Source organism: Mustela lutreola, chromosome 12, assembly GCF_030435805.1.
Source record: "Mustela lutreola isolate mMusLut2 chromosome 12, mMusLut2.pri, whole genome shotgun sequence".
NCBI lineage: Eukaryota > Metazoa > Chordata > Mammalia > Carnivora > Mustelidae > Mustela > Mustela lutreola.
This window is the reverse complement of record NC_081301.1, coordinates 88454821-88480513: the sequence shown is the minus strand read 5'-3', so window position 1 is coordinate 88480513 and position 25693 is coordinate 88454821. Positions and strand designations below refer to the sequence as shown.

The window sequence follows — 25693 nt, the reverse complement described above, 5'->3', positions numbered from 1 at the left end:
GAACCACATTCAACAAGATTTGTGATTTTGTTTCGTCTCATAGTTCTAGTTTCCAGTTCAGTGCTGCACAGAGATGACTTCCTTTTATTTATTTTAACGTTGAATGTTATGGGTCAAATGTATAGACCTGTTAAGGGGCATGAAGGACAGAATTTGATCTGGGGAGCCCAGAGGAAACCGCTCTTCTCCGGAATTTGGTTCCAAGGATGAGCACATGTAGTGAGACCTCTTGATAGTAAGGGGACTAGAGAACAGGACAAACATCCACCCTCAAGGAAAATCATAAAATCCAATTCTATTTTTGCCTGAACTTCAAGGAAACTTAGAGCTAAATTCAATGTTCCAATTACAAGTATACTAACCTAGTTTTTTTGTTTATTTCTTCCTCCTTTCTTCTCAATGGTTTTGATTTTCCGTTTTCAATGCATTATTATATCTCTGTATCTATCTACCATCTGTACCAGATTAAATGGTTTTTGGAAGTAGACAGGGTAATAATTATTAAATAACTTCAATGACTTAGTATCTTACATATTGCATTAGCCTTTTACTTTGTATATTTTTATGACTCAATGGACACGACTGAATTGTAATACATTTAAACTTTATGAAATTGAGTCATACTTTGACAGCTCTATCATAGAAGAATTTTATAGCAGGAACAATGTCTTCTAGGAGAAGTCCTTATGTTATCAATAATTGGATGTCACAGTATCATTTGGGATTGCATCTACTATTAGGAGACAAGGTTGCTATGTTAATCCATTTAAATTATTTTTTTACTCTCTGGACATAGAAACTCTTTTACCTTTGAGCAAAGCTGTCAGGATAGCTAAGTCAATGTCCTGGTGTCCTTCTGATCCCATCCGGAATACCGTAATCTGCAATTTGAGACAAGGTGACCATTAACAATGCATGCTTTTCCCCAAGACAAATTCAATCAATGAGACCATATCTGAACACAGATTATCTTAATATCTACAAGGTGGATTCTTGACCCCAGGAGAAGCAGACAGAGCAGGAATTCAGCTACCGGGTTCTGCAGTTCATTAAGGGGAAGATGTCTCATAGCCTCCTAACAGAGACCACCTCATATAATTGCATTAATTATATTGACAATGACAAGAAACCCAAGACCCAGGAAAATGTCGTCTATCATTTCAGTTTTAAAATTAAATCTTACTGGACTTACAGAAATGTGTAAGCTGTGACATACACGGTGAGTTGAGAAATTAAGTGTTTAAAAGTAGTTTAGTATGCCCTTCAGTAAGTGGTCCTGTGCACGTGTGTGTGTGTGTGTGTATGCATGTGTGTATGTATCTGTGTGTGTGCAATGCCAGTGCTACACTTACTCCACAGCAATAGTTACAAAGGGTTTCTCAACAGTGTGATGGCTCTAGATCCTTCAGTCCTCTCACTAACCCTGAACCCCTTTGAACTCTCTTGCACTGTTGGTGAAAATGCAAACTGGTGCAACCACTCTGGAAAACAATACGGAGTTTCCTCAAAAAGTTAAAAATAGAGCTACTCTATGACCCAGCATTTATACTACTGGGTATTTACCCAAAGGACACAAACACAGTGTCCCAAACACAGGGACACCTGCCTCCCAATATTTATAGCAGCAATGTCCACAGTAGCCAAACTGTGGAAAGAACCTAGATGTCCATCAACAGATGAATGGATAAAGAAGATGTGGTGTGTACACACACACACACACACACACACACACGAATACTATGCAGCCATCAAAAAGAATGAAGTCTTCCCATTTGCAACGATGTGGTTGGAGCTAGAGGGTATTATGATGAGCGAAATAACTCAGTCAGAGAAAGGCAAATATATAATTTCACTCGTATATGGAATTTAAGAAGCAAAACAGATGAACATAAGGGAAAGGAAGGAAAAATAAAATAAGAGGAAAATAGGGAGACAAATCGTAAGGGATACTGAACTCTAGGGAATAAACTGAGGGTTTGGAGGGGAGGGGAGGGGCGATGGGGTAACTGGGGGATGGACACTAAGGAAGGTATCTGAAGTAATGAGCACTGGGCGTTGTATGCAACCATGAATCTCTAAATTCTACCTCTGAACTAACAATACACTGTATGTTAATAAAATTGAATTTAAATAAAAAAAAATACCCTTGAACTCCCTTGAGAGTAACTTAGCAATTACTTTCAGGTTGTAAGAAGGGGAAAGCAGACACTACAATAACATCTTTCCTTTTTGGTGATCCAGGGGAGAAAAGTATTCTCCACAGATGAATCGCAGGAAGGAGCATAAAGACACAGCGAGGAAGGAATGATACATGTCAAATTAATACAAAGTTCCCAAATAATGCTGAAAAATAACAAAGATCTCTTCTTCAAGGCAGAGGGAAGTTACTTAAGGAAGCCAAAAGGTTATTTGACTATCTGCACTGAATTACTATTTTTCTCAGCTGCTTTAGGCTTCAGGTTTCTCTAGCTGTGAAACGGGAAAACAATAGTGTTTGTCCGTTTCCAACTACATGGGAAGTACACTTTACTGCATTTGCTAATAGAGAATTCCAAGTTTAGCCACTGTGAGGGAAAGAAGAGACACAGACTCAGAGACTGTGACATTATCAGTTGCCTTAGAAATCCAGTCCACTATCCAAAGTAACTTGTTTAAGGTCGCAAAATGAGTTAGTTAGCTAGGAGAGTTGTGATCAGAACCCAAGAGCCCTGACGTTTTTGTCTTGTGCCTTAAACACAGCAACGAAGAGAGGGGAAGAAAGATCATACGAACATCTGACTCGTGAGCTGCTTAATTCTTTTGTGTCTTGATTGTTCATGTCCTGAGATCAGTGGGATGAGTGTAAGGCAGAGAGTGTAGACTGAAATGACTTTGTAGGCTTTTGAACGTAAAAATATGAAAAATAGAGAGAGACAAACAAAACCTATCTACAGCCTGTGTTTGGCTCCCAGGCCAAAACTGTGATCTCTGGAAAGGACCAGTGTGCGCAGGCGTGCCCCAGCTCCGTTAGATTTGCACTGAAATCCACTTCTGCTTGGCTGTAGGTTTGGCCAAAGGGCCAACAGGACATTCTCCCAAATGGCTACAGTTGCCCCCACAAAATCCACTTGGAAGAAGAGAGGCAGCTCTTCTCGGTTTGGAACTCGGGGACAGGTGCCGGAATTGGGAAGACAGTCTGCAGTCCACGGGATTAAGAACCAGGGGGCAGAAGTGGAACTTGGCCAACCCTGCAGATGAACTCTTTGAGCCAGGCCGGCTATGCTGTGTCCTTAGCCAGGAGCAAGCCAAGGAGAATCAGGATAACATGTGAGCACCTTGTTTCACAAGAATTCAAAACTTAGGCATCAAAGAATTCCTTAAACATCGGACCTACTTGTTCTGTAGATGCTGACATTTTACTGCCTAATTAGAGATCACATTTCTTACGCAAATTTTTCTGAGGCAGCAAATAGAAAAATTTACCCTGAAATGTAACATTATCAGGCCTTCCTAGGAACAGATTTGAGAAGGGGAAAAGGTTTATAGTGTAGGATTTCTAAAGGATTTGGGGTAAGAGGCAGTGGAGACATAGTTTCGTGTTTGTTTTTTTAAAGATTTATTTATTTATTTATTTATTTGAGAGAGAGAGAGAGATAAAATTTCAAGCAGACTCAACACTGAGCACAGAGCCCAACACGGGGCTCGATTCCATGAACCTGAGATCAGGACCTGAGCTGAAATCTCTTGATTTTTGGATGTTTAACTGATGAAGTTAAACAGGCACCCCTCTCTGTTTTTGTTTGTCAAGGAGCCTGATGTGGAATCGCATGCCAGGGCTTCACGTTTTTCTGGAAACCTGATGTGGAGGGAGAGGCTGCCCATCTGCCCCTATTCAAGAGGAGAAGGAAGAACGAAAGAGAGGCTGGAGGTTCCAAAGACAATATTTATTTCATAATTTTGCCTTGAGCTGATTTGCAGGATTGTGTCTTCATCACTACTCTAAAACATTTTTATTTGAAATTTAAGACATTTTAAAATCCCAATTACACGATGTCTCCATCTAACCTCAGGGGAACAAAGGTCAAATAAAATCAGAGCCATTCTACCAACCCCAGGTTTGGCAGAGATGCAGAAAATCAAGTATTCTGAAATATTCTTGGTGCGGCTGTGAATCAAAATAGTAGTTTTGGAGTATGATAAGTTGATAAAAATTCACTGGTATTGATATATGATGCTTTAACAGCACTAATATTTTATTTAGGTTTTTGCAACTGTTTGGAAATGAGGTTGGTACAGGTCATCAATCTTGCCTCATTTTGGGATTAGAGTTGCAGTGACTTTCCAGAATGACTTGGAAAGCCTTTTGAATTTACTTATGCCCCAGAACAGTTTATGTAACAAAAGAATTCTCCCACTTCTCCAGGTTTAGGGGGATGTAAACACCCATATTTAGGGACAGATCGCTGATCACCTGTATAAATTTTCCAGCAATTATTTTTTTTTTAAGATTTTATTTATTTATTTGACAGAGATCACAAGTAGGCAGAGAGCCAGGCGGAGAGGGGGAAGGAAGCAGGCTCCCTGCCCAGCAGAGAGCCCGATGTGGGACTCGATCCCAGGACCCTGAGATCATGACCTGAGCCGAAGGCAGCGGCTTAACCCACTGAGCCACCCAGGCGCCCAATTTTCCAGCAATTATTGACCAATTTAGCTTTTCTGACTGTCCCTGAGTCAGTTTCATGTATTTTCCTATGTAATCAGATCTTTCATCTACATTTTCAAGTTCATGGGTACACAGTTATATGCACAATTCTCTTATTATTTTAAAAATCTCCTTTTTGTCTAGAATTATATGGATTTTAAAAAATTATTTATTTTTAATTTAATCAAAATCATGGTCATTTCCAAGAATTTGATTTTAATTTTATGGATATTATTATTTACAATTTGAAGTTACTATTTTCTGCTTTTATCATTATCCATTCATTTCTTCTGTTTTTGCTCCCTTAAGCCATTCTTTTCCTAGAATTTTAGGTGGATGCTGTGGTTATGTTATTTTTATTCCTTCTTGTTTCCTAATCATTGGATCTAAGATTATGTATTTCACATGTTTTTATATGCATTATGTAATTTTCATTCATTTAAAAATATATGTCACTTATTTTCTCTTAAAATCATTTTTAATGTTAGAACATATTTTAACATTTTTTAAACATGCTCTTTTGCTTGAAAAAAAGCGTGTCTTCTCTATCTGCTGGGTACAGAGTTTCAGGTAGATTGATCTAGACACAGATCATACCTTTTATTCAAATACTCTACATATTTATTTTCAAGAGGCATGTTAAAGTCTCCTATTTATATATATATATATATACGTATATATATATATATATATGTGTGTGTGTATATATATATATATATGTATATATATATATATATATATTTATTTGACAGAGATCTCAAGTAGGGGGAGAGGCAGAGAGAGAGAGAAAGAAGGAAGCAGGCTCCCTGCTGAGCAGAGAGCCCGATGCAGGGCTCGATCCCAAGACATTGGGATCATGACCTGAGCCGAAAACAGGGGATTTAACACACTGAGTCATCCAGGCGCCCCGTTAAAGTCTCCTATTATGAGTAACACTTCATAATTATTCCTTCAAAGTAAATAAGTCTTGGGTTTGCATGTTTTGAAGCTTTTAAAAAATGTATAAAGGGGGGCGCCTGGGTGGCTCAGTGGGTTGGGCTGCTGCCTTCGGCTCAGGTCATGATCTCAGGGTCCTGGGATCGGGTCCCACATCGGGCTCTCTGCTAGGCAGGGAGCCTGCTTCCTTCTCTCTCTCTCTGCCTGCCTCTCAGTGTACTTGTGATTTCTCTCTGTCAAATAAATAAATAAAATCTTAAAAAAAAAAAATGTATAAAGGTTCATGACAGTCTGTTCTTGGTGGGTTGCAGTTTTTATCAACATCAACCAGCTCCCTTTTCTATTTAGTGCTGTTGCTTTGTGTTACATTTTATTTTAAATTAACATTTTAATCACCATATATGCTCTTATAGGGGATTAGAATGTGTCTGATATATTATTCCATCTGTACATCCGTGGGGTTTTTTTTGGGGGGGTCACTTCTTGGGGGTCATTTTAAGTGTCTATCTTGTAAACAGCAAGGCTAGAGTTTGTTGTTGTTGTTGTTGTTTGATGAATCAGAATATCTTTCTCTTCAAGGCAGAAAAGAATCCAGCTATGTTTAATATGATTACTGATTTCTTTCGTCATTTTTTCCAGCGTATTTTGTTTTCTATTTTCTAGACTTTATCATTTCCCTTCTACCTTTCTTTTCCTTTAAAAATATCATACTTGTTTAGATAATAAATGCACACGGCAAGAACAAAATCCCGACAGCATAAAGAAACATATGGTAAAAATGAAGGGGATTCAGTTTCCGTCCTTAGTTTTCCAGCACTTCTCAACAAAGGTAAGCGTATGACTGGTTTTGGAGATGTTCTACATCGTAAATAAACAGAAATGCGTGCATCTCTCCCTTTTCCCATGAATGGTAGCAAGCTTTATACATTATTACATTTCACTTGCTTCATTGTTTGTTGACTCCAGATGCTTCATTATATGCATGCACTACGATTTATGTGCCCAGTCTTCTACCAGTGAGCACTGGGTGTCTCCCATCTTTGGTCATGATAAACAGCATTGCAGGCAGTGTACCTGGAATGCCCATGGCTGGTCTCTAGGTAGAACAATCCCATTCCTGCTTTTGTTTATTCTGATCCTGTATGGTAACTGAAATTATTTTAACTTTATGGTATGTATTTTTCTGCTCAAATAATTTGCAAGCTCTAATTTTTGTTTTTGTTTTTGTAAGTAGCCTCCACACCCAGCATAGAACCCAAGAAGGGCTTGACCTCATGACCCTGAAATCAACACCTCAGTTGAGATCAAGAGTCAGATGCTTAATCAACTGAGCTGCCCAACAGCCCTTGCAAATCCTAGTTTCTATACCTGCTTTTTATTTTTTATTTTTTTATACCTGCTTTTAATATTCCAGAAATTAATCAAAATTTCTTGTCTCCCAGCATGGTTTCCTTTTTCATCTTCTTCTGTGCTAAGCACTGATGGAGATTTGTTTAAAACAAATATATGTTTTTTGTTATTTTTGCCTTGTTTTGGTCATTTAAGGGGCAGGCTATGCTCATTCTATTAAATCTCATCAATGTACCTTTAACAGAAAAAACATTTTTAATTACAAAGAAGTAGAAGTTATTTAGCTATTTTATTGATTGATTTAGTAAATAAAGCTTGATTTTCCTTTTTGATAAAATTGGTATTTTCAACATGTACTCTAAAGGCAACTCTTGGATTTGTTTGACATGGTTGGTTATTTTGTCAAAATGCTATGAAATATAGAGAGATTAAAGTGTTCTTTAAGATTTGAAAGAAAAAACCTCATTTTGTTTAAAAAACCCACAACATCCCCCCAAATTCAGTTTGACATTTTCTATCTTCAGCTCACTTGCGGACAAATTGCCTTAGCCCAGATGCAATTCTGATTCTCAGATTGAAGGGAGGCTAAGTCTTTCCAAATGACAAGACGCCTGCATTTTCCACCCCTCGAACTGGTCTGCCAAGCAGCTCTTCTGATTATGTTCTGGCTCTCATTTTGCACCCGGTTCAAAGTCGGGAGGGAGTCAGGGTGTCCTATGTGTCACCTGCACTCCCCTGCAAACAAGGGAGTCGGGAAACAGAGATTCATGGAGCATCTCTGTGCTATGGACCGTGGAGGTGCTGGGACAGAGCAGTGAGCAGAGCTGACAAAAATTTCCTGTTTTCCCGGAGCTCACCTCCTTCTAGTGCATTCTATACAAGAGAGATGGAGGGAAGTGAGAAAGCATATGGTATGTCCAGGTTCCTTACAGCCTCCTCCTCCTTCTCCATCTCGCTGTCATGGCCACTATGCAGCCTGTAGACTCTGAACTTTCCAGGAATTTCTTTACTGGTCCTCCCCATTCTGGCCCTTCCATTCCTACTCCCCATGCTGCTGCCCAAGCGATCTTCCTGATTGTATCACCCTCCTTACTAAAATATTTTAGTGGCTCCCATGGCTAAAAATGCTTTTTTAAAAAAATATTTATTTATTTCAGAGAGGGAGAGAGGGCAAGCACAAGAGGGGGGTAGGGGCAGATGGAGAGGAAGAGGGAGAAGTGGACTCCCCACGGAGCAGGGAGCCTGAGGACAAGGGACTCGGATCCCAGGACCTTGAGATCATACCTGAGCCGAGGTCAGATGCTTCACTGACTGAGCCACTCAGGTGTCCCCATTGCTAAACAACCTTCGCAGGGAATTCAAGGACGGCCAGTATCACATTCCCATCTAGGTCTTTAGTTTTATCTCTTGCTGATACGTGGTCCCTGCTACCCCCTTGCTGCTACTCCCACCACCACAGCCCAGCCCCACATGCCTGATGCCCCAGCGGTACTGAGCAACTTGGTCCTTTCAGGGGCCCCAACGTTGTTGGAGCCCGCACTTCCCCTGTGCCTCTCGCAGACTCCCGGAGGCTACTTGGCGCTCTGCTCTAGCCCTCTTTCCCCTGGTTTGCACACGTCGCCTTGTATAAAAGAGAGGTCTGTTTGCAGACAGGATTGCCAGTCCCTGCTGACTGGTTGAATTGTTACCAAATCGCTGTGTTAAGGAAACTGGTAAATGAAAAAGTAGCACAGTCCACAAGGGATGGTAACACAGCTAAAGTGCATGGCTACGTTAGGCTAGACACCAAGCTGGTATTTCAAATGCAAACCATCAATTTTAATTAAGACTCTCCTGGACGCTGTATTAGTGCTAAGCACTTAGTCAAACATTATGTGATAGAAACTGGGCTGCCTGGGTTCTTAGAAATTGAGGCTTATGATGAATGTGACAGTTTTGAGATCAGGCAGCAACTGATTAACCCAGAAATATGTTTCACCAAAATGTCTGAAACTTCAGTGCCATGTAGATTAAACCACGGTATGGAAAAAGACTCAGAGCAGATATTATAGAAAAATGACAAAATCCCAGAAGTCTAAAAATGACGTGGGAGAAGTAATTTTATATTTGAAGATGGTTTGGTTCCTCTTCTGGATAACAAGCAAGTGTATTTACCACTTAAATAATAAAACAGAGTACATGTGGCTGAACTAATCATGGACTTTCCACTTCTAAAACCCAGCAGGTCCTGGAGTGGAATAAAGATGAAGGTACAGAAAAACATACTGGAAAAATTAAATTGACTCCTGTTCAAGGTGTCTATTAACTAGCTTAACTTGTGATTTTTATTTATGTAACAGCAGGCAAGAAATCTGTAAAAATTGACATGGAGATTGAAGCAAGCTTTTGAAAATGAAAATAGCCATGATATTAAGCTGAATAATATTGGTAAGTAACAAGGCCACTTTGGTTCCATCTATCACAAACAGAAAGGAACATTCCACAGTCATTTCATGCTGTGTTAGCTATGTAAGAGACAATACCTGGGTTTGACAAGTGGTTTGGAACATGTCAGAGAATTTTAGAGAAACACCAAAGCTATACAATAGATAATTAGCAAAAGTCTTATGATTTTGTAGACATTCAGGAAAGTCCACCTATAATAATGTTAACCAACAGCTTTGAGGACATTAACATGCCACATCTGAAACTTTCTTCAAAGAACCATCTCTGAAATGTCTCCTATTTACTCATTTAATTTCTTAATAAAATCTGGAGATGTGTCTCCTGAGGACTAGAGCAGGGAGAGAGGGAGACCATTAGATCCAGAAGCCATTCAATCCTCACAATGCAGTAACTTAAAAACCACCAGCAAAGGGGCACCTGGATGGCTCAGTCAGATGCACGTCTGACTCCTCATTTTGGTTCAGGTCATGACCTCGGGGCTGTGAGATCGAGCCCTCAGTGGGCTTTGCACTCAGCCAGAAGTCTGCTTGAAATTCTCTCTCTCTGCCACTCCCCCTTTCCTACAGAAAATCACCAGCTAAGCAGAATATTTCCCTGATGAAATATTAATATTCAAGAGACCACTGAGGGTTTAATAGGAAATGTGAAAATCCAGGTTCATCAAGATGCAGAATAATACAAGACCCCTAATAAGGATCTAAACAGGAATTGTGGTGGATAACAAAAGGCCTTTGAGCAGATATTGGCTTCAGTTTTTACTCTGGTATGACTAAAGGTCACTTGGCCCAGGGAATACAGCAATGCAACCGGATGAAAAGTTCCTATGCCATCTAAAATACACTCCTATTTTATTTCCACCATCTGTGGAAAAGAACTCTTCTTCCTTGACAAAATTCTTTTTTTTCCCTTTCTTTTTTTAAGATTTATTTATTTACTTGAGAAAGAGCGAGAGCAGGGGGAGGTGGGGGAGAGAATCTTTAAGCAGACTCTGTGTTGACGGCAGAGTTGACACGGGGTTCGATCTCACAACCAAGAGTCAGATGCTTAACCGGATGAGCCACCTAGGCTATCCAGGTTGACAAAATTCTTTTTTTTTTTTTTTAAAGATTTTATTTATTTATTTGAAAGACAGATATCACAAGTAGGCAGAGAGGCAGGCAGAGAGAGAGAGAGGGAAGCAGGCTTCCTGCGGAGCAGGGAGCCCGATGCGGGGCTCGATCCCAGGACCCTGAGATCATGACCCGAGCCGAAGGCAGCAGCCCAAACCACTGAGCCACCCAGGCGCCCCCCAGGTTGACAAAATTCTTAAAGGTAACATTGTGCCAAAGGTGCTGGCTTGGAAAGGGACAGATTGATTTATATGGAGGAGGGGAGGAAATCAGAGGAAATTCAAACACAACTGGAAATGAGCAAACCAAAGATTAGTGGAAGGGGACAGCCAAAATTTTTGTGAGAAAATTAATACCAAATAAGTGTACTCATTTGTTATGGAGTTCCATATAAATTATGTATTGACTCTCCGTGTAATATTTTTGAACAGGATTCAGTCTCGTATTGAAGTGGCTGAATAAAAAGTAATGCTACGGAGATAGAAATTGGATGAAATTACTGTAAATCTACTTTGCCCTACCTTCCAAAGACTCAGATGTATGAATTTACACATCGGATAAAATACGCGATTAGCTGACTTCTAAAAGGATATTTTATTACGCATTGGATTTGCCAGTTAATTTTTAAAAAGTGTGTTCTCTCTACTTTTGGGTCACAATTCTGTTTAGGTTGCTTTTAGTAGATCAGAGCACACCCATATTCCTGTAACGCCACCTTCTCTCAAGGGATCTTCTCGCATGCACAAGGGGGCAATTACCCGAGTGCCAGAGAAAGGAGGAGGTTTTGCTCATTTGACTCTAATTCTTGACTCCCTTTCTCTTCTTCCCACTGTAATTAAGAAGACTAGTGTTTGTTTCTCTCTTTAAGAAATACAATTCAGAGGTCAGAAGCCCACTGGTGCCAATATGAGAAATAATTTTTTCTTATTATAAAAGCATTGCATGACCGCGCATGACTATCATGAAAAACTGAAGAAGTTTAGAAAAAGTCAAATGAGAAATAGTTTCCCAAATCCCAAGTCCTACCCAAATATAACTAGTAATGATACCTTCGTTTATTTCCTTCAGGTCTCTTTCTTCTTTTCTCTTTCTTCTCTCCCCCACCCCCATTGCCACAGTGTATATATGTGTCTGTGTTGTGGGGGGGTAGGCACATTTGTGAACTGCTAGTTTGTATTCTCATACTCTTTTCCATTAGCATTCTAACTAAGTTCTTTCCTGTATTATTGGGAACACTTTTAAAAGCATAATGTTCAATATCTATAGAGTAGTCTGTCCAATAGATGGGAATAGCTCACTTAACCAATACCTGCTTTGTTGGACATTTATATTGTGTCTAAATGTCTGATACAGATAAAAATGGGATGAATATCATTTAAAACCTGATCTGTATGTGGTATTCTGTCCTTAGGATAGATTCCTAAAAGCTTGGAACTCTTGTTACCAACTGTCTCGCAGCTAGAAATGAGTGTTTCAGTACCTCATAAGCGAGCTGAAGTAAAACAGAAACAAAAACAACAAAAAAACCCCAAACCCAAAACAAAATAACAAAAAGCCCCACTCGTGTTGTTCTTGAATCAGATTTGCTGTAATGGCCTCCAACCCGGCCAGTGACATGCTGGAGAGAGGGAGGCAACTCTCGCCAAGCTGGCTGTACAAAATGGCGGTGGGAAACCAGCACACGCCCTGTTTAGAGTGCAGCCTTCTGATCTGGGGACAGAGGAGCTTTGAGCAGGATCAGCTCTTGCCCCCTGCTTATTTGCACCACTACCAACCACCAGGAGGAGTGTAGGCTCTTTTTTTTGGGTCTTGAAAAACAGACTGACCTCATGATTTTCTCCTACTTTCATTTTCCTGATGTTTCCTTAGCCCTTAGCTGCTGCCTTGGTCCCAGGGCAGCACTGGCTTAAATAAAGGTGCAAATGAAATCATTTGGTGAACATGAGCTTTGGAGACTTCATCTTCCTCTTCTTTTTTTTTTTTTTTTTTTTGCTTTTCAGCACATGTCACAGTAAGGAAACTGTTAAATATGGGTCAGGAACTCAACCAAGGCTCCCCAGATCTTGACTGACATATCCTTCATAGTCTGAGGAACACTTTGCGACCGTAAGGTGACACAGAGGGAGGACAGAAAAAGCAGCCCAGCTGAGTTTGTGATGAGGGCAAAAAATGGGAACAGGCTAAATTCCTCATCTATTAATTATCTGGAGAAACTTCAGCACGGCTCTTTAGGGGGTTGGAACGATATGACAACCTGTCACCTACCGTCTCCTGCTTTCAGTTCTTCTCCTGACAACTGACATTCCCTCTTTCATCTGTTATATAACCATGTGGTGTACCTCACTGGGTACATGACAGATCCTACAGGTCCAGTAATAACATTTCTAGAAGCTTCTTTCTATATCTCATGGCGTTGGCTAGCAGAATCAAGAATATTTGTCATCTACCATCTCATCAGTCAGACAGATGGGTGAAAATTCAATTCGACCTGAAGGATTACTTTCTATCTCAGGAAGGGCATTATTGGATTCGTGTGTGTTTTCTTATATATTTTTAAAAAATAATTAGAAATCTCTCCGAGGAGAATATGTAGGGCCACAGACGGTTCTCCAAGGCCAACACCATATGGGCTTCTTACTGGGGCTGTAATAATTTTTAGGGGTTATTTTGGTGGCTTTTTTTTTTTTTTTATCATTACAAGGTAGCATTCTATCTTTTTTCTGACTTCCCTGTTATATTTATCAAGACACTACATCCTTCTGAAATCTCCCATGGGAAAGACTGCCAAGAAAGCCACATAAAGTGCTACAGATGGTGGGGTTCTCTTGTGTCTCTTCTTCAGCTGGTCTAGTTCCCCCAGCAATGATCTTGTTGTCAGTTTCCTGACAACAAGGGACGCCCTTGGGGCAGCCCTCTGGGCACCTGCCTGTGTGAATGCCTCTGGGATTAATGATAACCCTTCCTCTGTCAGATTCCTGGACTTCCTTTGTATGGCTGATAGGATGCGGCTAGTTTCATATGGCAGTTGTGACATGTCAAAAGGATCTTGGCCTAATCACCTCACTTCTCTGAATCTTGATTTTACCACCTACAAAATAATAAATAATAATAACAACAACAACTCCGACTAGATGATCATTAGGGCTCTTTTTAGCTTTAGAAAGATCACACAATTTCTTTCTTTGTGCTCAAAATGGCAGAAAATCTGCATTGGGGGCATCTAATAGGTTTGGCTTCCTATCTGATACATTAATTCCCTCGAGAACATCCCTAAGAAGGGATCTTGATTTTTGTGCCTGGTACCATATGGAAACTTTGTTTCCTTTTGCTGTCTCACTCTCATCTGTTCATTAGATTTGGGCAAATTATCATTTTTTTAAATCAAGATGTAATTAACAAATAATGGTGTATACGTTTCAGGTCTGTAGTGTGTTGACTTGATAACACTTACATATGGCGGTATGATTACCACTGCAGCATTAGCTAATGATAGGATCCAGGAACCCCACTTCTGGGTATCCATCCAAAGGAAATGAAAACGGGATGTCAGAAAGAGATCTGTACTTCTGTGTTCCCTACAGCGTCATTCACAATAGCCAAGATACAGAAGCCACCTAAGTGTCTGTCAACAGATGCGGGGATGATAACACACGGGAGGGAATGGTATTCAGCCTTGAGAAAGAAGGAAATCCTGCCCTCTGTGACAACATGGGTGGGCTTTGAGGGGAATATGCTACGTAAGATAAGTCAGACTGAGAAAGACAAATACTGCATGATATCATTTACATTTGGAATTTAAAAAAGCCAAACTCATAGAAACAAATGACCATTTTTAAAACATTCCCCGTCCATGTTGCGGAGCGAGATCTCTGTCATCTCATTCCCTGCCATGAACGCCGTACTGGTGATCCTTACACGCTCAGCTCTTACGCCGCTGGGATTAGTGATAACCCTTCCTCTGGTCAGGAAAAGCTGTAACACTTACACCCCTCACGGTGAATTCTGGGACTTTTCTGGTCTGGCCCCTGAGAATGTTCCACAGCCCCCCATAGCCCTCCCGACACCAACACAGTTATGCTCTGGCTCCCAGAGCACAGACTGTGTACAGAACCCAAGCTTTAGAGTCCTTCGGACCCAGAAGTGACTCAGGCCAGCGGAGGGATATGCGACCTTAGGTCACTGCTGAGGTGCTTGGGTCAGTCTTGGAGTTTCAGGTTCTTTCTGAGCAAATATCAGGGAAGCACCTTGTCTCGGGGTTAGTGCAAAGCTTTCTGGGGGATCATCTTTTAAAACCACACAGTGCAGTTTCTAGTGTCTCACTTGGGCTTAATAGTTGTTAATTCTCTTCCCATTTGCTAAGCTGGGCATGTTCCCTGCGCCTGCTCCCTCTCCCACAGCAGTGGCTTTGTCCTGTCCCTTCTCTCTGATGCTGTGTCTGGTCCCTTCGGCTCTGCCTGCCTATCTGTCCCTTGTCCTCAGGCACTGTTCAAGTATCATCTCTTGTGAGCCCGTCTGGACTCAAAAGCAGCCTTCCCTGCGGTGAGGCATCTGTCTTCTGTCGCACTGACGGCATACTACAAACCATGTCCCCATCTGTGATGGCAATACTACTACGGGTGTTTGCTGTGTTATTTACAAGATGTTGAACATTGCGCAAAGCAGTCCACAGATAGGCTTCGGACGACCCCACAAAAATCTATCATCTAGTTCTATGCTGATTCCTATTTCCCAGATGATGACCTGGAGGCCGGGGAGGTTAGATGCCATTTGGAAGGCCGGGCAGTCAGGAAAAGCTGGGGTACGTTCAGATCCAGGCGACGTGGTTTGAGAGCATGGTCTCCCGTTGGCTGGTCTTCCTCCTTCAACAGTCTCTGATTTCTTAGAAGGCAAGGACCCTTCTTCCCTCTCTACATTCTGTTACCCAGTAGTATGCTTGGCATGTTGTCGGTGCCCCATGAATGCGGAATGAATTCTTCATTCCAAGTTCAAATCTGGCTTTGGTTTTCAGATGGGACCGTGCATGACTAAGGCTCTCTCCCTGACCAAAGTTCAGCCTGGCTTCTCTGAACCCTCTTCTCTACCAGGCTCCAACCTTTACGCTTCCATGTTCATCTTGACATTGCCTTGTTTTAACAAGAATGAGCCACCCTTAGTATCGGATCATTCTCTATATTTGGCCTCCACCATCCCCCAGTGATATCTGAGCACGCTAGCTGCCTTTAGCAAGCATCTTGGTAGGTCTGTTTTGCAAGACTTCTCCCACTCTCTTAGTCATTTCCTGTCCATTGACCCCCTCCTTCGACCCCTTAACTATAAATTCCCACTTTTCTTCTTATCTGTTCAGAGTTGAGCTCAGTCTTTCTCTCCTGCTTACAAAACCCCAGTGCAGAGCTCCTTGAATAAAATCTTCCTTACTGTCTGAACAAGTGTCAGAATATTTTTTTCTTCTTTAACATATCTGAGACTGAAATGTACTAATTGGATTCTAGAAAGGCAGGTCTGGGGTCTTGGATGCTCAGTGTCTGGGCTTGGGTGTCTATGTGTCTCTGCATTGTCTGTCATCCAGAGACCAGTCAGGTTTCCTTCTAATATTCATCCCCAGTCCCGCCAGTAAAGACAAGACAAGCTCAGCCCTGTATTCCAAGGGCACGCTGGTCCTAAAGGATTAGGACGCATCTCATGTGTACCCTTGCAGGCTAATCAGAAGCAAAATTGATGCTGCCGTTTGGTCAAGAATGCCCCCCACGTGGTCGTAAGAACCAATATTAAATTAAATTCCTAGCCTGAGTCAGAGGTTAAAGAAAGAAAACCTTTCAGGTGGCTTTGGGGTTGGGGAGAGAAACCACATGGTGCAGGGACCCATGTTGGAAGGACATGTTGGGCCAACATTGGGATGTCCTGGGGAACGTGCCTGACCCAAGATGATCCTGAATCTTATGTGTTTGTTTGAATGAATGTATTTGAATGCATGTGCAAGTGGACAAGAAGGTATTTTAGTATGATGACTCATGTCTTCAACCATGGTAGTTAAGAGAGAAAATCACAGAGATCATTTACTGAGAGTCAGACCTTCTCTAGTTTGCATGCCTGCCCAGGGCTGCTCTCCTCTCCTGGTTGCCGTGTGCCTGCCCCACAGTCCCAGGGGCAGAGAAAAATCCCTTGTTGATTGCACACAATGCCCAGCCTGGGGATACTGCTTTTTTTCTCTCCCTTTTTGCAGGTTTTGATTTCAGTGTGTGCTCTCTCCACGGCTTTTTTCTAGGGCTGCTGGAGAAGAATAAGAAGCAAGGGCTTCCTTTGTCACAGGACAAGAATGAAAATACAAAGGGAAACAAAAAGCAGCCCCAGTAGGTTTTCCCCTTAACCCAGCCTGGCAAATTAAAAATAAAGCTGGTGGGAGATTGGAAGGCCTCCCCTGCATTTTCTGGCCTGACAATGGCAGGGTGTGACATTTGTTCAATGGTAAAAGGGAGCACGAGTCCAGGGCGCTTCTATTGTCATATGTACCAGCCTACAGTGAACCTCGTTTTGAAGAGTTTTCTATTCTTTCAAAGTCTGATGGGATTGATTGGAGGAAAGCATGATTCCATTTATTGGCCCCATCATCTCTCTCTAAACCCAAGTATTCCCTTTCTCCTCCTTGGCTAACGTGGACACACAGCCCTATCTCCCTCCATTGAACGGTTGAGTTCATTCTCCTCGTGGCTCATGCACAAGCCATAGCTGCAAACTATCCCAGGGTCAAAACTCTTAGCATAATAAATTGAGGGCAAGGGAGGGTCTGGCCACCTCCTGCTCCCCCCGAAATTGCAGGCCTGGATGTCAGAACTATTAACTTCTTAGAGCATGACTGCTTAGAAGGGATAGTTTTTGTCCCGAATAGAGCAATTCATTTCTCCCTGTCTCCCTTACAGTTGGTTTATGATTTCATGTCATATGTTCCAGATCGTGGGTACATATGTCCAATGGGAAAGCATCTGGGGGGAAAGAGAGATCCAGAGATGCTCAGAATGTGGATGCTATGAGGAAGGCCATGAGAAAATCCCAACAAGGCTCAGAACATAAGGGCTAAGGAGACCAAGGCCATTTCTAGCTGGTATGACCCAAGAAGATTTCATGGAGGAGGCCAGGATTTGGGCTGAACCTCGTGGGCTAGTTTGAATTTCAAATGGGAAGTGGGGTGCTGGGAGGATCAGGAAGAAGAAAATGGTAAGAGAAAATAAGAGCAAAGTAAACATAAAAATGTTATACACAAATACTCAGTTTGGCTGGAGCCCTGGAAGGAGGGAAGGTGACTCACGAAGCAAGCCTAGAAGGGAAGGTTGAGGCCAAGCTACGAATGATTTCAAGGCTTAAGGAATTTGGACAGAGTTCGGTTCACACAGGGCCTGGTGCCATGCACCTTACACCTGTTACCTTGTTAATTCTCAATCCTATGAGGCTCAGAGATTAAACCGTTACCCAGAGTGCTTAGCTGGAAAGTGATGGTCAAGACTGGGTCTCAGGTCCGTGCAGCTCTAGAGGCTGCACCCCGCAGCCTCTCGAAGCTGTTTTGCTGCAGTCAAACGCTCTGAGGCACAAATTAATCTCAGCATGGGGAGTGGCGTTGGGGACCAGCTTCAGAGCTGTGGCAGCAGGCGTGAAATGGGTAACAATGGCCTCGGCTAGTGGGTGGCTGTAGGGTGGGGGAGACACGCACGAGGGGGATCAAGGAGAATCACGAGGCGGGTGACCTTCAGGGGTCAAGAGTCAGGGTGGAAACCGAGGTGACTTAGATTTTCAGCCTTGGCAATGACAGCGTGGGCTGCTCTTAGGAGAGACAGAAGCCAGGATGACTGGGGGCAGGTGAGGAGTTTATCCATCATATCTATCCTTCTTGACTCAAAAGCTGAGTGGAGGCCCAGGGCAGACCCTGCCAGGCAGGGGGTGGTGGTTCGGACAGCGCTCTGTCCTGCAGTGAAACCAAAACTATTCGAGTTTCTGCTGCCCACATGCGCTCCAAACCTTGGTGCTGGTGAGCAAAAATAATGAGCTCTTTGTTAGAGCTTCTCTCCCTGGAGCTAGAGCACAGCCCTGGGGAGGCTCTGGAGAGAGCCTCTCAATCTCGCAAACCTTAGAGGCTGCCAATAGCTTTTAAGGGTATAACCGCCCCAGAGCAATGTGTGTCAATGTGTGTGTAAATGTGGAGAACCCAAGATTAAGACAGCAGAATCTCTCATCTTCCTCATCTTGTCTCTTTTGCTCTGCAGAACTGGAGGGAGGTTATACACAGACCCACTGGCCTATCACAGCAATAGGAAGATACGTGTGCATGCGCGCACACACACGCGCACATGCACACACGTGCACACACACACACAGTGGTTTCATGAGTCACGTGGCGGGGCCATATTAAATATGCCAACCACTGTCCCAGAAGGCAACTCGGTACTAATCTGGGCGTGTTTCTCTTGGAAGGCAGAATGTACATTTTAACCAGCATTGCCTTTCCCACAAAGAACGCTCAGAACAATGTTTGACTTTGTAATCACCGCATCAATCAAACGCCAGCGTTTTCTCACATTCCCCTGTCACGCCGGCTGTCCAGCTACAGAATGATGTCTACCCTATCACAGACATAAAGAATGAAGTGTTCCGCTGAAGAGGACTTTCTAGTTAAGGATGGATTAAACCTTCATGCCAAGTATAAACACGTTACTTCTCTTGGGTAGAAACTTTTCTGCACTGGAACGGACACATTTGTCTTCTCAGACAACATGAAATACAATGAAAATTCATTTTTTTCCCCTTCTGGCATGATTTAGTGGTGTCCTCATGGACAAGAAAGGTAGGTCTGTTTGGCCTTATCTCAATGGCCCAGGCTTCTCACATGTAGAGATCCTGAATCTGCTATTTATAGATCCTGGACACTCGGTCTGATGAACTCTTCTGACAGTGCTCATTCATTACGCCAATCTGCTTTCTGGCTGCAAAGAGCAGGACAGCCAGGCCGACCCGGCGCCGGAGGGTGCTGGTTTCTGCGACACTTTGTGCCTAAGCCCACGTGGGATTTCATGCACAGACTGCCGGATATCGATGCTGACATTCAGATAAGTCTTTTGTTTTTTTCCCCTTTTCTTATTTCCTGGTTCAGAACAGTTGACGTTTCTGTATGAGATCTTTCGATAAATTAGATATTGTCATTTTTTTTTTAGCAGGCAAATTTTCCAATTAATTTTATTTCAGCTCCTCCTGCTACTATCTGCTTAGGGAGGAAGGATCTTGAACATTTCTAGATTCTCAAGGGGAGCGGCTGCTGAGGGAAGTCAGCACCTCTGTCTAAGGTGGGAAGAGAAGTGAGCCCTTCGTGATGAGAAAGCAGCTCTGCGGGGCAGGCGTGCCTCTACGGCTCTTGTGGAACCTCCCCATGACCCTCAATGTCATGTGTTCCTGTAGGGATACCTGAGGCTTGAAGAAGTCCAGGAACTAACTCAAAGTCACAGCGCTGGCATTCCCAGCTGTGCTCTCTGATACGACCTGGTTAGAGACCTCCCCACTCATTCTGCCTGATGGCTCCTTAGAATTTCCAGGATTCTGTGGAAGGACAGAAGAAGGAATGGTAGCCACACAGAGGACAGAAGTAGTGTTTCATCTATGATGCCCATGGCCACTGCTTCCATGCAAAGAAACACCTGCCGGAAGAAGGGGTGGGGCAGCACCGCCTTGCAGGTGGGACCAGGGGCCTGATGGCTCTCAGACCCCCCAACCAGCTGCCCTGTCACAGGAGCCGCATTTCCCCTATTGGGTGCAGTGTGGTCATCTACTCAATGCGCTTGGAGGAAAAGAAAAGCCCAGCAGAAAGAAAGAATCATGGTGGCTGGCCTGTCTTCCTTCATTCTCTAAAGGTCAGAATTCGTCTCTTATTTCTGGAAAGCCACCAACCCAGCAGAGAGGGTAGGAAGAACCCGATTACAAAGAAGGAGGCACGGTTACCCGCCAGCCTTGAACTTCCTCTCTACTGCTTTGGCAAGAGCACCTGCTGATTGGTCAGAGTCTATCTGTCATTGATCAGCAGCTCCTTTGGGCTTTGCTTTCTTTGAATACAGAATTCCCTAGAGGCCCAGCAGGAGAACTAACATGGAATAAAGCAAGCTGCCAAAGAGAGTCAAGCTCCCAAAAATAGGCACGGGAGGATGGCATGAAAAGGTGCATATTTTTAGCTAGCAATTATAAAGCTACTGCATTTAATTGAGGTAACAGTGGTACGAAGTAGAATGTAATTATTTTCTGTCCAGTACCTGTCTTTGAGTCTGCCACTAGGCTGTTCACTTCTGGACCGGAATGAGAGATCCTTCTCTGCTTTTTAACCACTTCCTTATCAGCCCATTGCAGCAAAAACATCACATAGCTTGAAAGCATGTATGCATAGATGCATGGGAACATGCAAGGAACAGTGAGATGCTGAGTCCCTCTCAAACCCTGCATTTCTTTTGCTTATTTTCAGGCTCCTCCTCTCTTTCCCTCTTCATTCCTCCTCCCTTCTTTCTTTCCTTCCTCCCAAAAATGCTAAGGCACTGTGCGATATATACAATAGATATATACATAAATTTAAAGGCTCCCAGTTCATATGTTCATATACATATTAATCATATTTAATGCACTGTATTCCATATAAATACATTAATAATATAAATAATAACTAATGATCAATAATAAATATGTACACATATATACACATATTTTCTAGGAGCCTTTAGTTAAGATATTAACTAGGAACCTTTAAAGCACCAGCACACAGTCGCGTCCACAGTGACCTATGTAGAGGCTAGCTGATGTTAGATATACACACAGAGATATTATATATAATATATTCACACATATTGACGCATGCCTAGGAATATATCTCTATTATCTGCATCTGTTTATGTTTCTGTATGATGCCTGCCTTTAGGATCACTCGCTCTTTCTCTCATGTTTTGGATAATGAGTTCATACAACTTCATCGGCACTTGACTGAATTTTGGTGACACTGTGATGCCACAGAAATATTTGTTTCTGTGGAATAGGAACTATATTGATTAGGTGAAGCTCAGTTCCAAGTTTAGAACCTTAAAAACTGCAATGTTATTAGTTAAAAGAATATAGTTTTCGTAAGATAAGAAGAATGTAGCTGAGGTTGTTTTGTTTTTTTGTTTTTTGTTTTTTTTTTTTCTGGCCATACTGGTACAAAACAAGAAATCATAGACTCTATTAAGAGCTGAGTGAAACTTAATTTAGCCAGGGGGAAAATCATAAAATTAGGTACCATTGAGCAGGTCCCTGAAATTCTGACCACAAAGAAAAGTAGTGGATTTATGTTAGGTAAAATGGACAATTCTAATTCCTTGAAAGGAAACCAGGTTTTATTTTTCTTTACCATTTAGAAAAGAAAAACCTAGTTTTTAATAGGTAGTAGATTCTGAGAGCATGACACTGTTATGGCTCTTCATAATTATGCTGTCAGTCTGAAAGGGCAGGTAAGGCCAAGTTCATGATCATCAAAACTTCATGAGCCTGAGACCTAACAGAAGTGAGGCAGGCCATCCCTAAAATAAATTAGGCCATGGGAAGATTTTTTTTCCCCAAAAGAAGAAATATCATGTCAGTGACAAATCCTCTACTTACTCAAGACGGTATCTTATCAAGTATTACTCAACAATTTTTTTTTTTTTTTAAAGACCACCTAGGCTCCATCAGTTAAGTGCCCAACTCTTGATATCAACTCAGGACTTGGTCTCAGGTTGTGAGTTCAAGCCCTGTGTTGGGCTCCCCATTGGGTATGTAGCATACATTAAAAAGAAAAAAAAAAAAGCCACCTAAAGCATGACCATCATGTCACTAGGAACAAAAAAGGAAGACAGCCCACACTCACCAGCCCTGATACTGAGAAGAAAGGAGGGGGTTTGTGAACATTTCCCCAGTGGCTGGGTTTTTTGAGTCCATCTGTCAGGCTAGTTCAATTCCTCTAAGAATTCCCAGATCTGACAGGCAGTCAACAGCTTTGCTGGGTATGACATGTTTCATTTCAAAGAGTCCAGCTTGTAATTTCAAGTAGGACGGCTGCGGTTAGAGGTCCAATCAACTCAAGGTTTCGATTGCTTTCAAGCATTGCTTCATTGAACACACTCAGCAATGACAGAACCGCCCAGGCCAATGCAGCAAAGGCTGAGGGAAAGAACTCGAAAGTCCCTTAAAGCAAAAGGGTATTGTAAGAGCTTTCTGAAAAACAAGCATACTAAATACACCTTTTTCATAGTGATGGATCCTCTACTTTCTGAGACGCAAGAGGAAAGGAGATATTTCTGGAACTGGGATGGAATCCAGGGGGAAGACTTCATTTTTATCACTCGTAACTTACTCGTGCTGACTTGTGAAAGAACTTTGGATGCTCATGCTTTCACTCCAGCTCAAATCTTTGTTGGGTTTTACCGACAGTTTTTTAAAGGAACAGGTTTTCAACTTTTGCAAATATTTGAGTAGATGTCAATCCAAAGAAGTTAAAAAAATGGCATTCCACTGTTTACACTGACATACAACTAATATACGCATTAGATACACACATCAAACACATACACTAACTATACACATGGAATTTTCCAGAATCGTCCCTATTTCAAATGTTCCACCCAGTTGGTAGTTCCAAGGCCATTCAGTCTAGATTTTAGTACTGAAACTATGGTTTCCTGACCCATATAATCCACTGTGTTAACTCTAAGTGACATTCAGATTTTGATTTAGTAGGTATTTTCTGAACACCTTCTCCAGATGTAGGGTTGGTGTTTCAAGTCAATATTTAGTGAAATCAGAGGATCCTTATTATGTGGGATATGGCATATTATTTTTTTCTGATTGGCCTCACCAATGTGTGACGGATGGATTGCAACACTCTTAACTAAAAAATTTGATGCACAGAAACTTTTAGAGAAATGGATTTTTGTAAGTCTCAATACAGAATAGTTATTATTCTATAACATATATTTGTTATAACATTATACTTTATCATGTTATAGATAATATAATAAAAGATAACCATATAATATTTTAGGCCACTTAGTGGGCTCTGTTGCCTTGAGCACATCATCTGTTTTACAGACGATGACATTAACAACATTATGAATCACTAAATTCTACCTCTGAAATGAATAATGCACTATATGTTAATTAAATGAAATTTAAATAAGAAGTTTGCCTGCATAGGTTGTTGTGAGAAAAATGAATTAATATGCATAACCTGGTTAGGAAAGACCATGACATATTCTTGGAGAAACTGAACTAGCTTGAGTAAATGGGCTCAAAAAACCAAGCCACCTGGAAAATGTAAGTGTTCAGTAAATGCTGTTGCTATTATTGTCATTATTTAAAGCCCTGATTTCCTCACCAGCACCTTGAACAGGGAGATTTAATCTTGATGATCCCTACAGTTTCTTTCTCTTGCTGTGGTGTCCTTTAACTTCCTAGGGAGTGACCCATATCCTAGATGAGTGGGCCAATGTAGCAAATAAACATAAGAATAACTAACTATTCTGTCTCTATGATTTTTTAAAAATAATTCCAGAATGATGAAATGATCTGTCCCAGGTAATTTCCCCTGGGGGCTTAATTACTTGGCCTAACTTTGAATGCTTTGGGAATCCAGAAGGAGAGAGACCCCATCAGCCTTCACAGAGAGCAGAACAGCTTGTCAACTGGTTGTTTTCCCTCTCTGGGGGCTCATTCTGATGCGGCAATTTTCTGTTATAAATTCGGGAGAATGTTTGGACAGGCTGAAGGCCAGTTGTTCCAGCTGCTGCTACTGTAAATCCTTCATTCCCCAAGTAGTTGCTCTCTTTTGCAAGTGTCCTCCTACACAGAATAAATGCTAGTTGTGCGGGCTATAAACTGCTTAAAATTAGGCTTTGCCTAGTGAGTATGGCCCCTCCTAAGAAAGATTTTTTTCCCCTTACATTTCCTAGTATTTTGCCTCCACCAAACTTGAGGGCTCTATTTCTTGCTTCCAACTGCATAGAAAAAGTATTAAAAAAAAATGGTGAGAGACGAAGCAGTTAAGAAGATATGGGTGGTTTTGTCTGTTCGTTTGTTTTAGAGAACTGTCCAGAAAAGAAAAAAATACTGTTCATCAGTAGTTCAATTTCAGTGGAGTTTAACTAAATGAACCACTTCTGATGAGACATAGATTTTATTGGTAACTCTGCTTGTAAACAATTCAATGAAAACAGAAAGACTGAAAGAGAAACAGAGCATGTGAGAGGAGGCATGAGAGGCACAGTGGTTCTAGTTGGTTTCTACCACTGTCCGTGACATAGCCTTTGTTGAGCGTGAAGAGTAGCACTGAGCCCTGACTATTCCATAATAGGTCATTGTTAGCCCAAGGTTAGTCAAGGACTGGTAAGGAGGGAGCCTTGTTGGTTGTATTATACTCAGCAAACAGGAAACTTACAATGAGATTTTCTCCAGGACCAACTTCAGAGTCACATTTGTGGAGAATACAAATTCAGTCAAGGTAAGACTGGCAGGAATACATCAGTGAAAGACTGTATTTATCACAGATGTCAAGTCCAGACTAGGTCTTCCTACTGTTTTCATCACACAATTTCTTCTTATCCTGTGGCTCCTCCACACGGACCGCATATGCAGGGGACAAAGGAGGTTTGACTAAGGTCAAATCCCACAAGGTCTAAAAATCCATGACACTCTCCAACTTGGCAAATCATTCAATGAATTAAAATTAATTACGTAAACTTCACGAGTAAAACGGGTCTGCTAGTAAGGGCCATTTCTTCATTATCATATTTAACAATTGCCCTTTGTTCAAGGCATGGAATATTGTGCAGTTTTCAGTATGTGCTCATAAATTGCATTCATGTGCAATTTTAATGGTTAGGAAGGCTTGGTTAAGGTGACGGAGGGTTGGCCTGCTCCTAAATGCTATGGATTTTAAAGTGTTTCAATAGAGTCATAACATTGATAACTCATCACATTGATCATAGGAGGACCATAAAGTTAATTCTTACAGAAAGCAGGTTTGAGAATCATGGCGGAAGAAGAGAAGTAGCACTGACTCTGGTATCGTTCTAACCAGACACCTACACTTTTCTATAAGTACGGGCAGGAGGGCTTAGGTGTGGGATCCATGTCAGTTCCTGAGTTTAAAACT

General features: G+C 41.8%; 1 protein-coding gene and 1 long non-coding RNA gene across 12 annotated transcripts in view; one reads left to right on the top strand and one right to left on the bottom strand.

The window, feature by feature from the left end:
• Positions 1-16852, top strand: part of LOC131813205 (uncharacterized) — a 51973-nt gene extending 35121 nt beyond the window's left edge. For both annotated transcript variants that reach the window (XR_009346665.1, XR_009346666.1), the window contains exons 2-4: positions 6337-6446; positions 9307-9394; positions 16784-16852. This is a non-coding gene — a long non-coding RNA (uncharacterized LOC131813205). The remainder of the gene's footprint in view (positions 1-6336; positions 6447-9306; positions 9395-16783) is intronic.
• The window catches only part of TRPM3 (transient receptor potential cation channel subfamily M member 3), a 489615-nt gene that overhangs the window by 122943 nt on the left and 340979 nt on the right, over positions 1-25693 (bottom strand). For all 10 annotated transcript variants that reach the window (XM_059143480.1, XM_059143482.1, XM_059143481.1 and 7 more), the window contains one exon: positions 809-881. In XM_059143480.1, coding sequence (XP_058999463.1) covers positions 809-881 — 73 coding nt within the window. The remainder of the gene's footprint in view (positions 1-808; positions 882-25693) is intronic.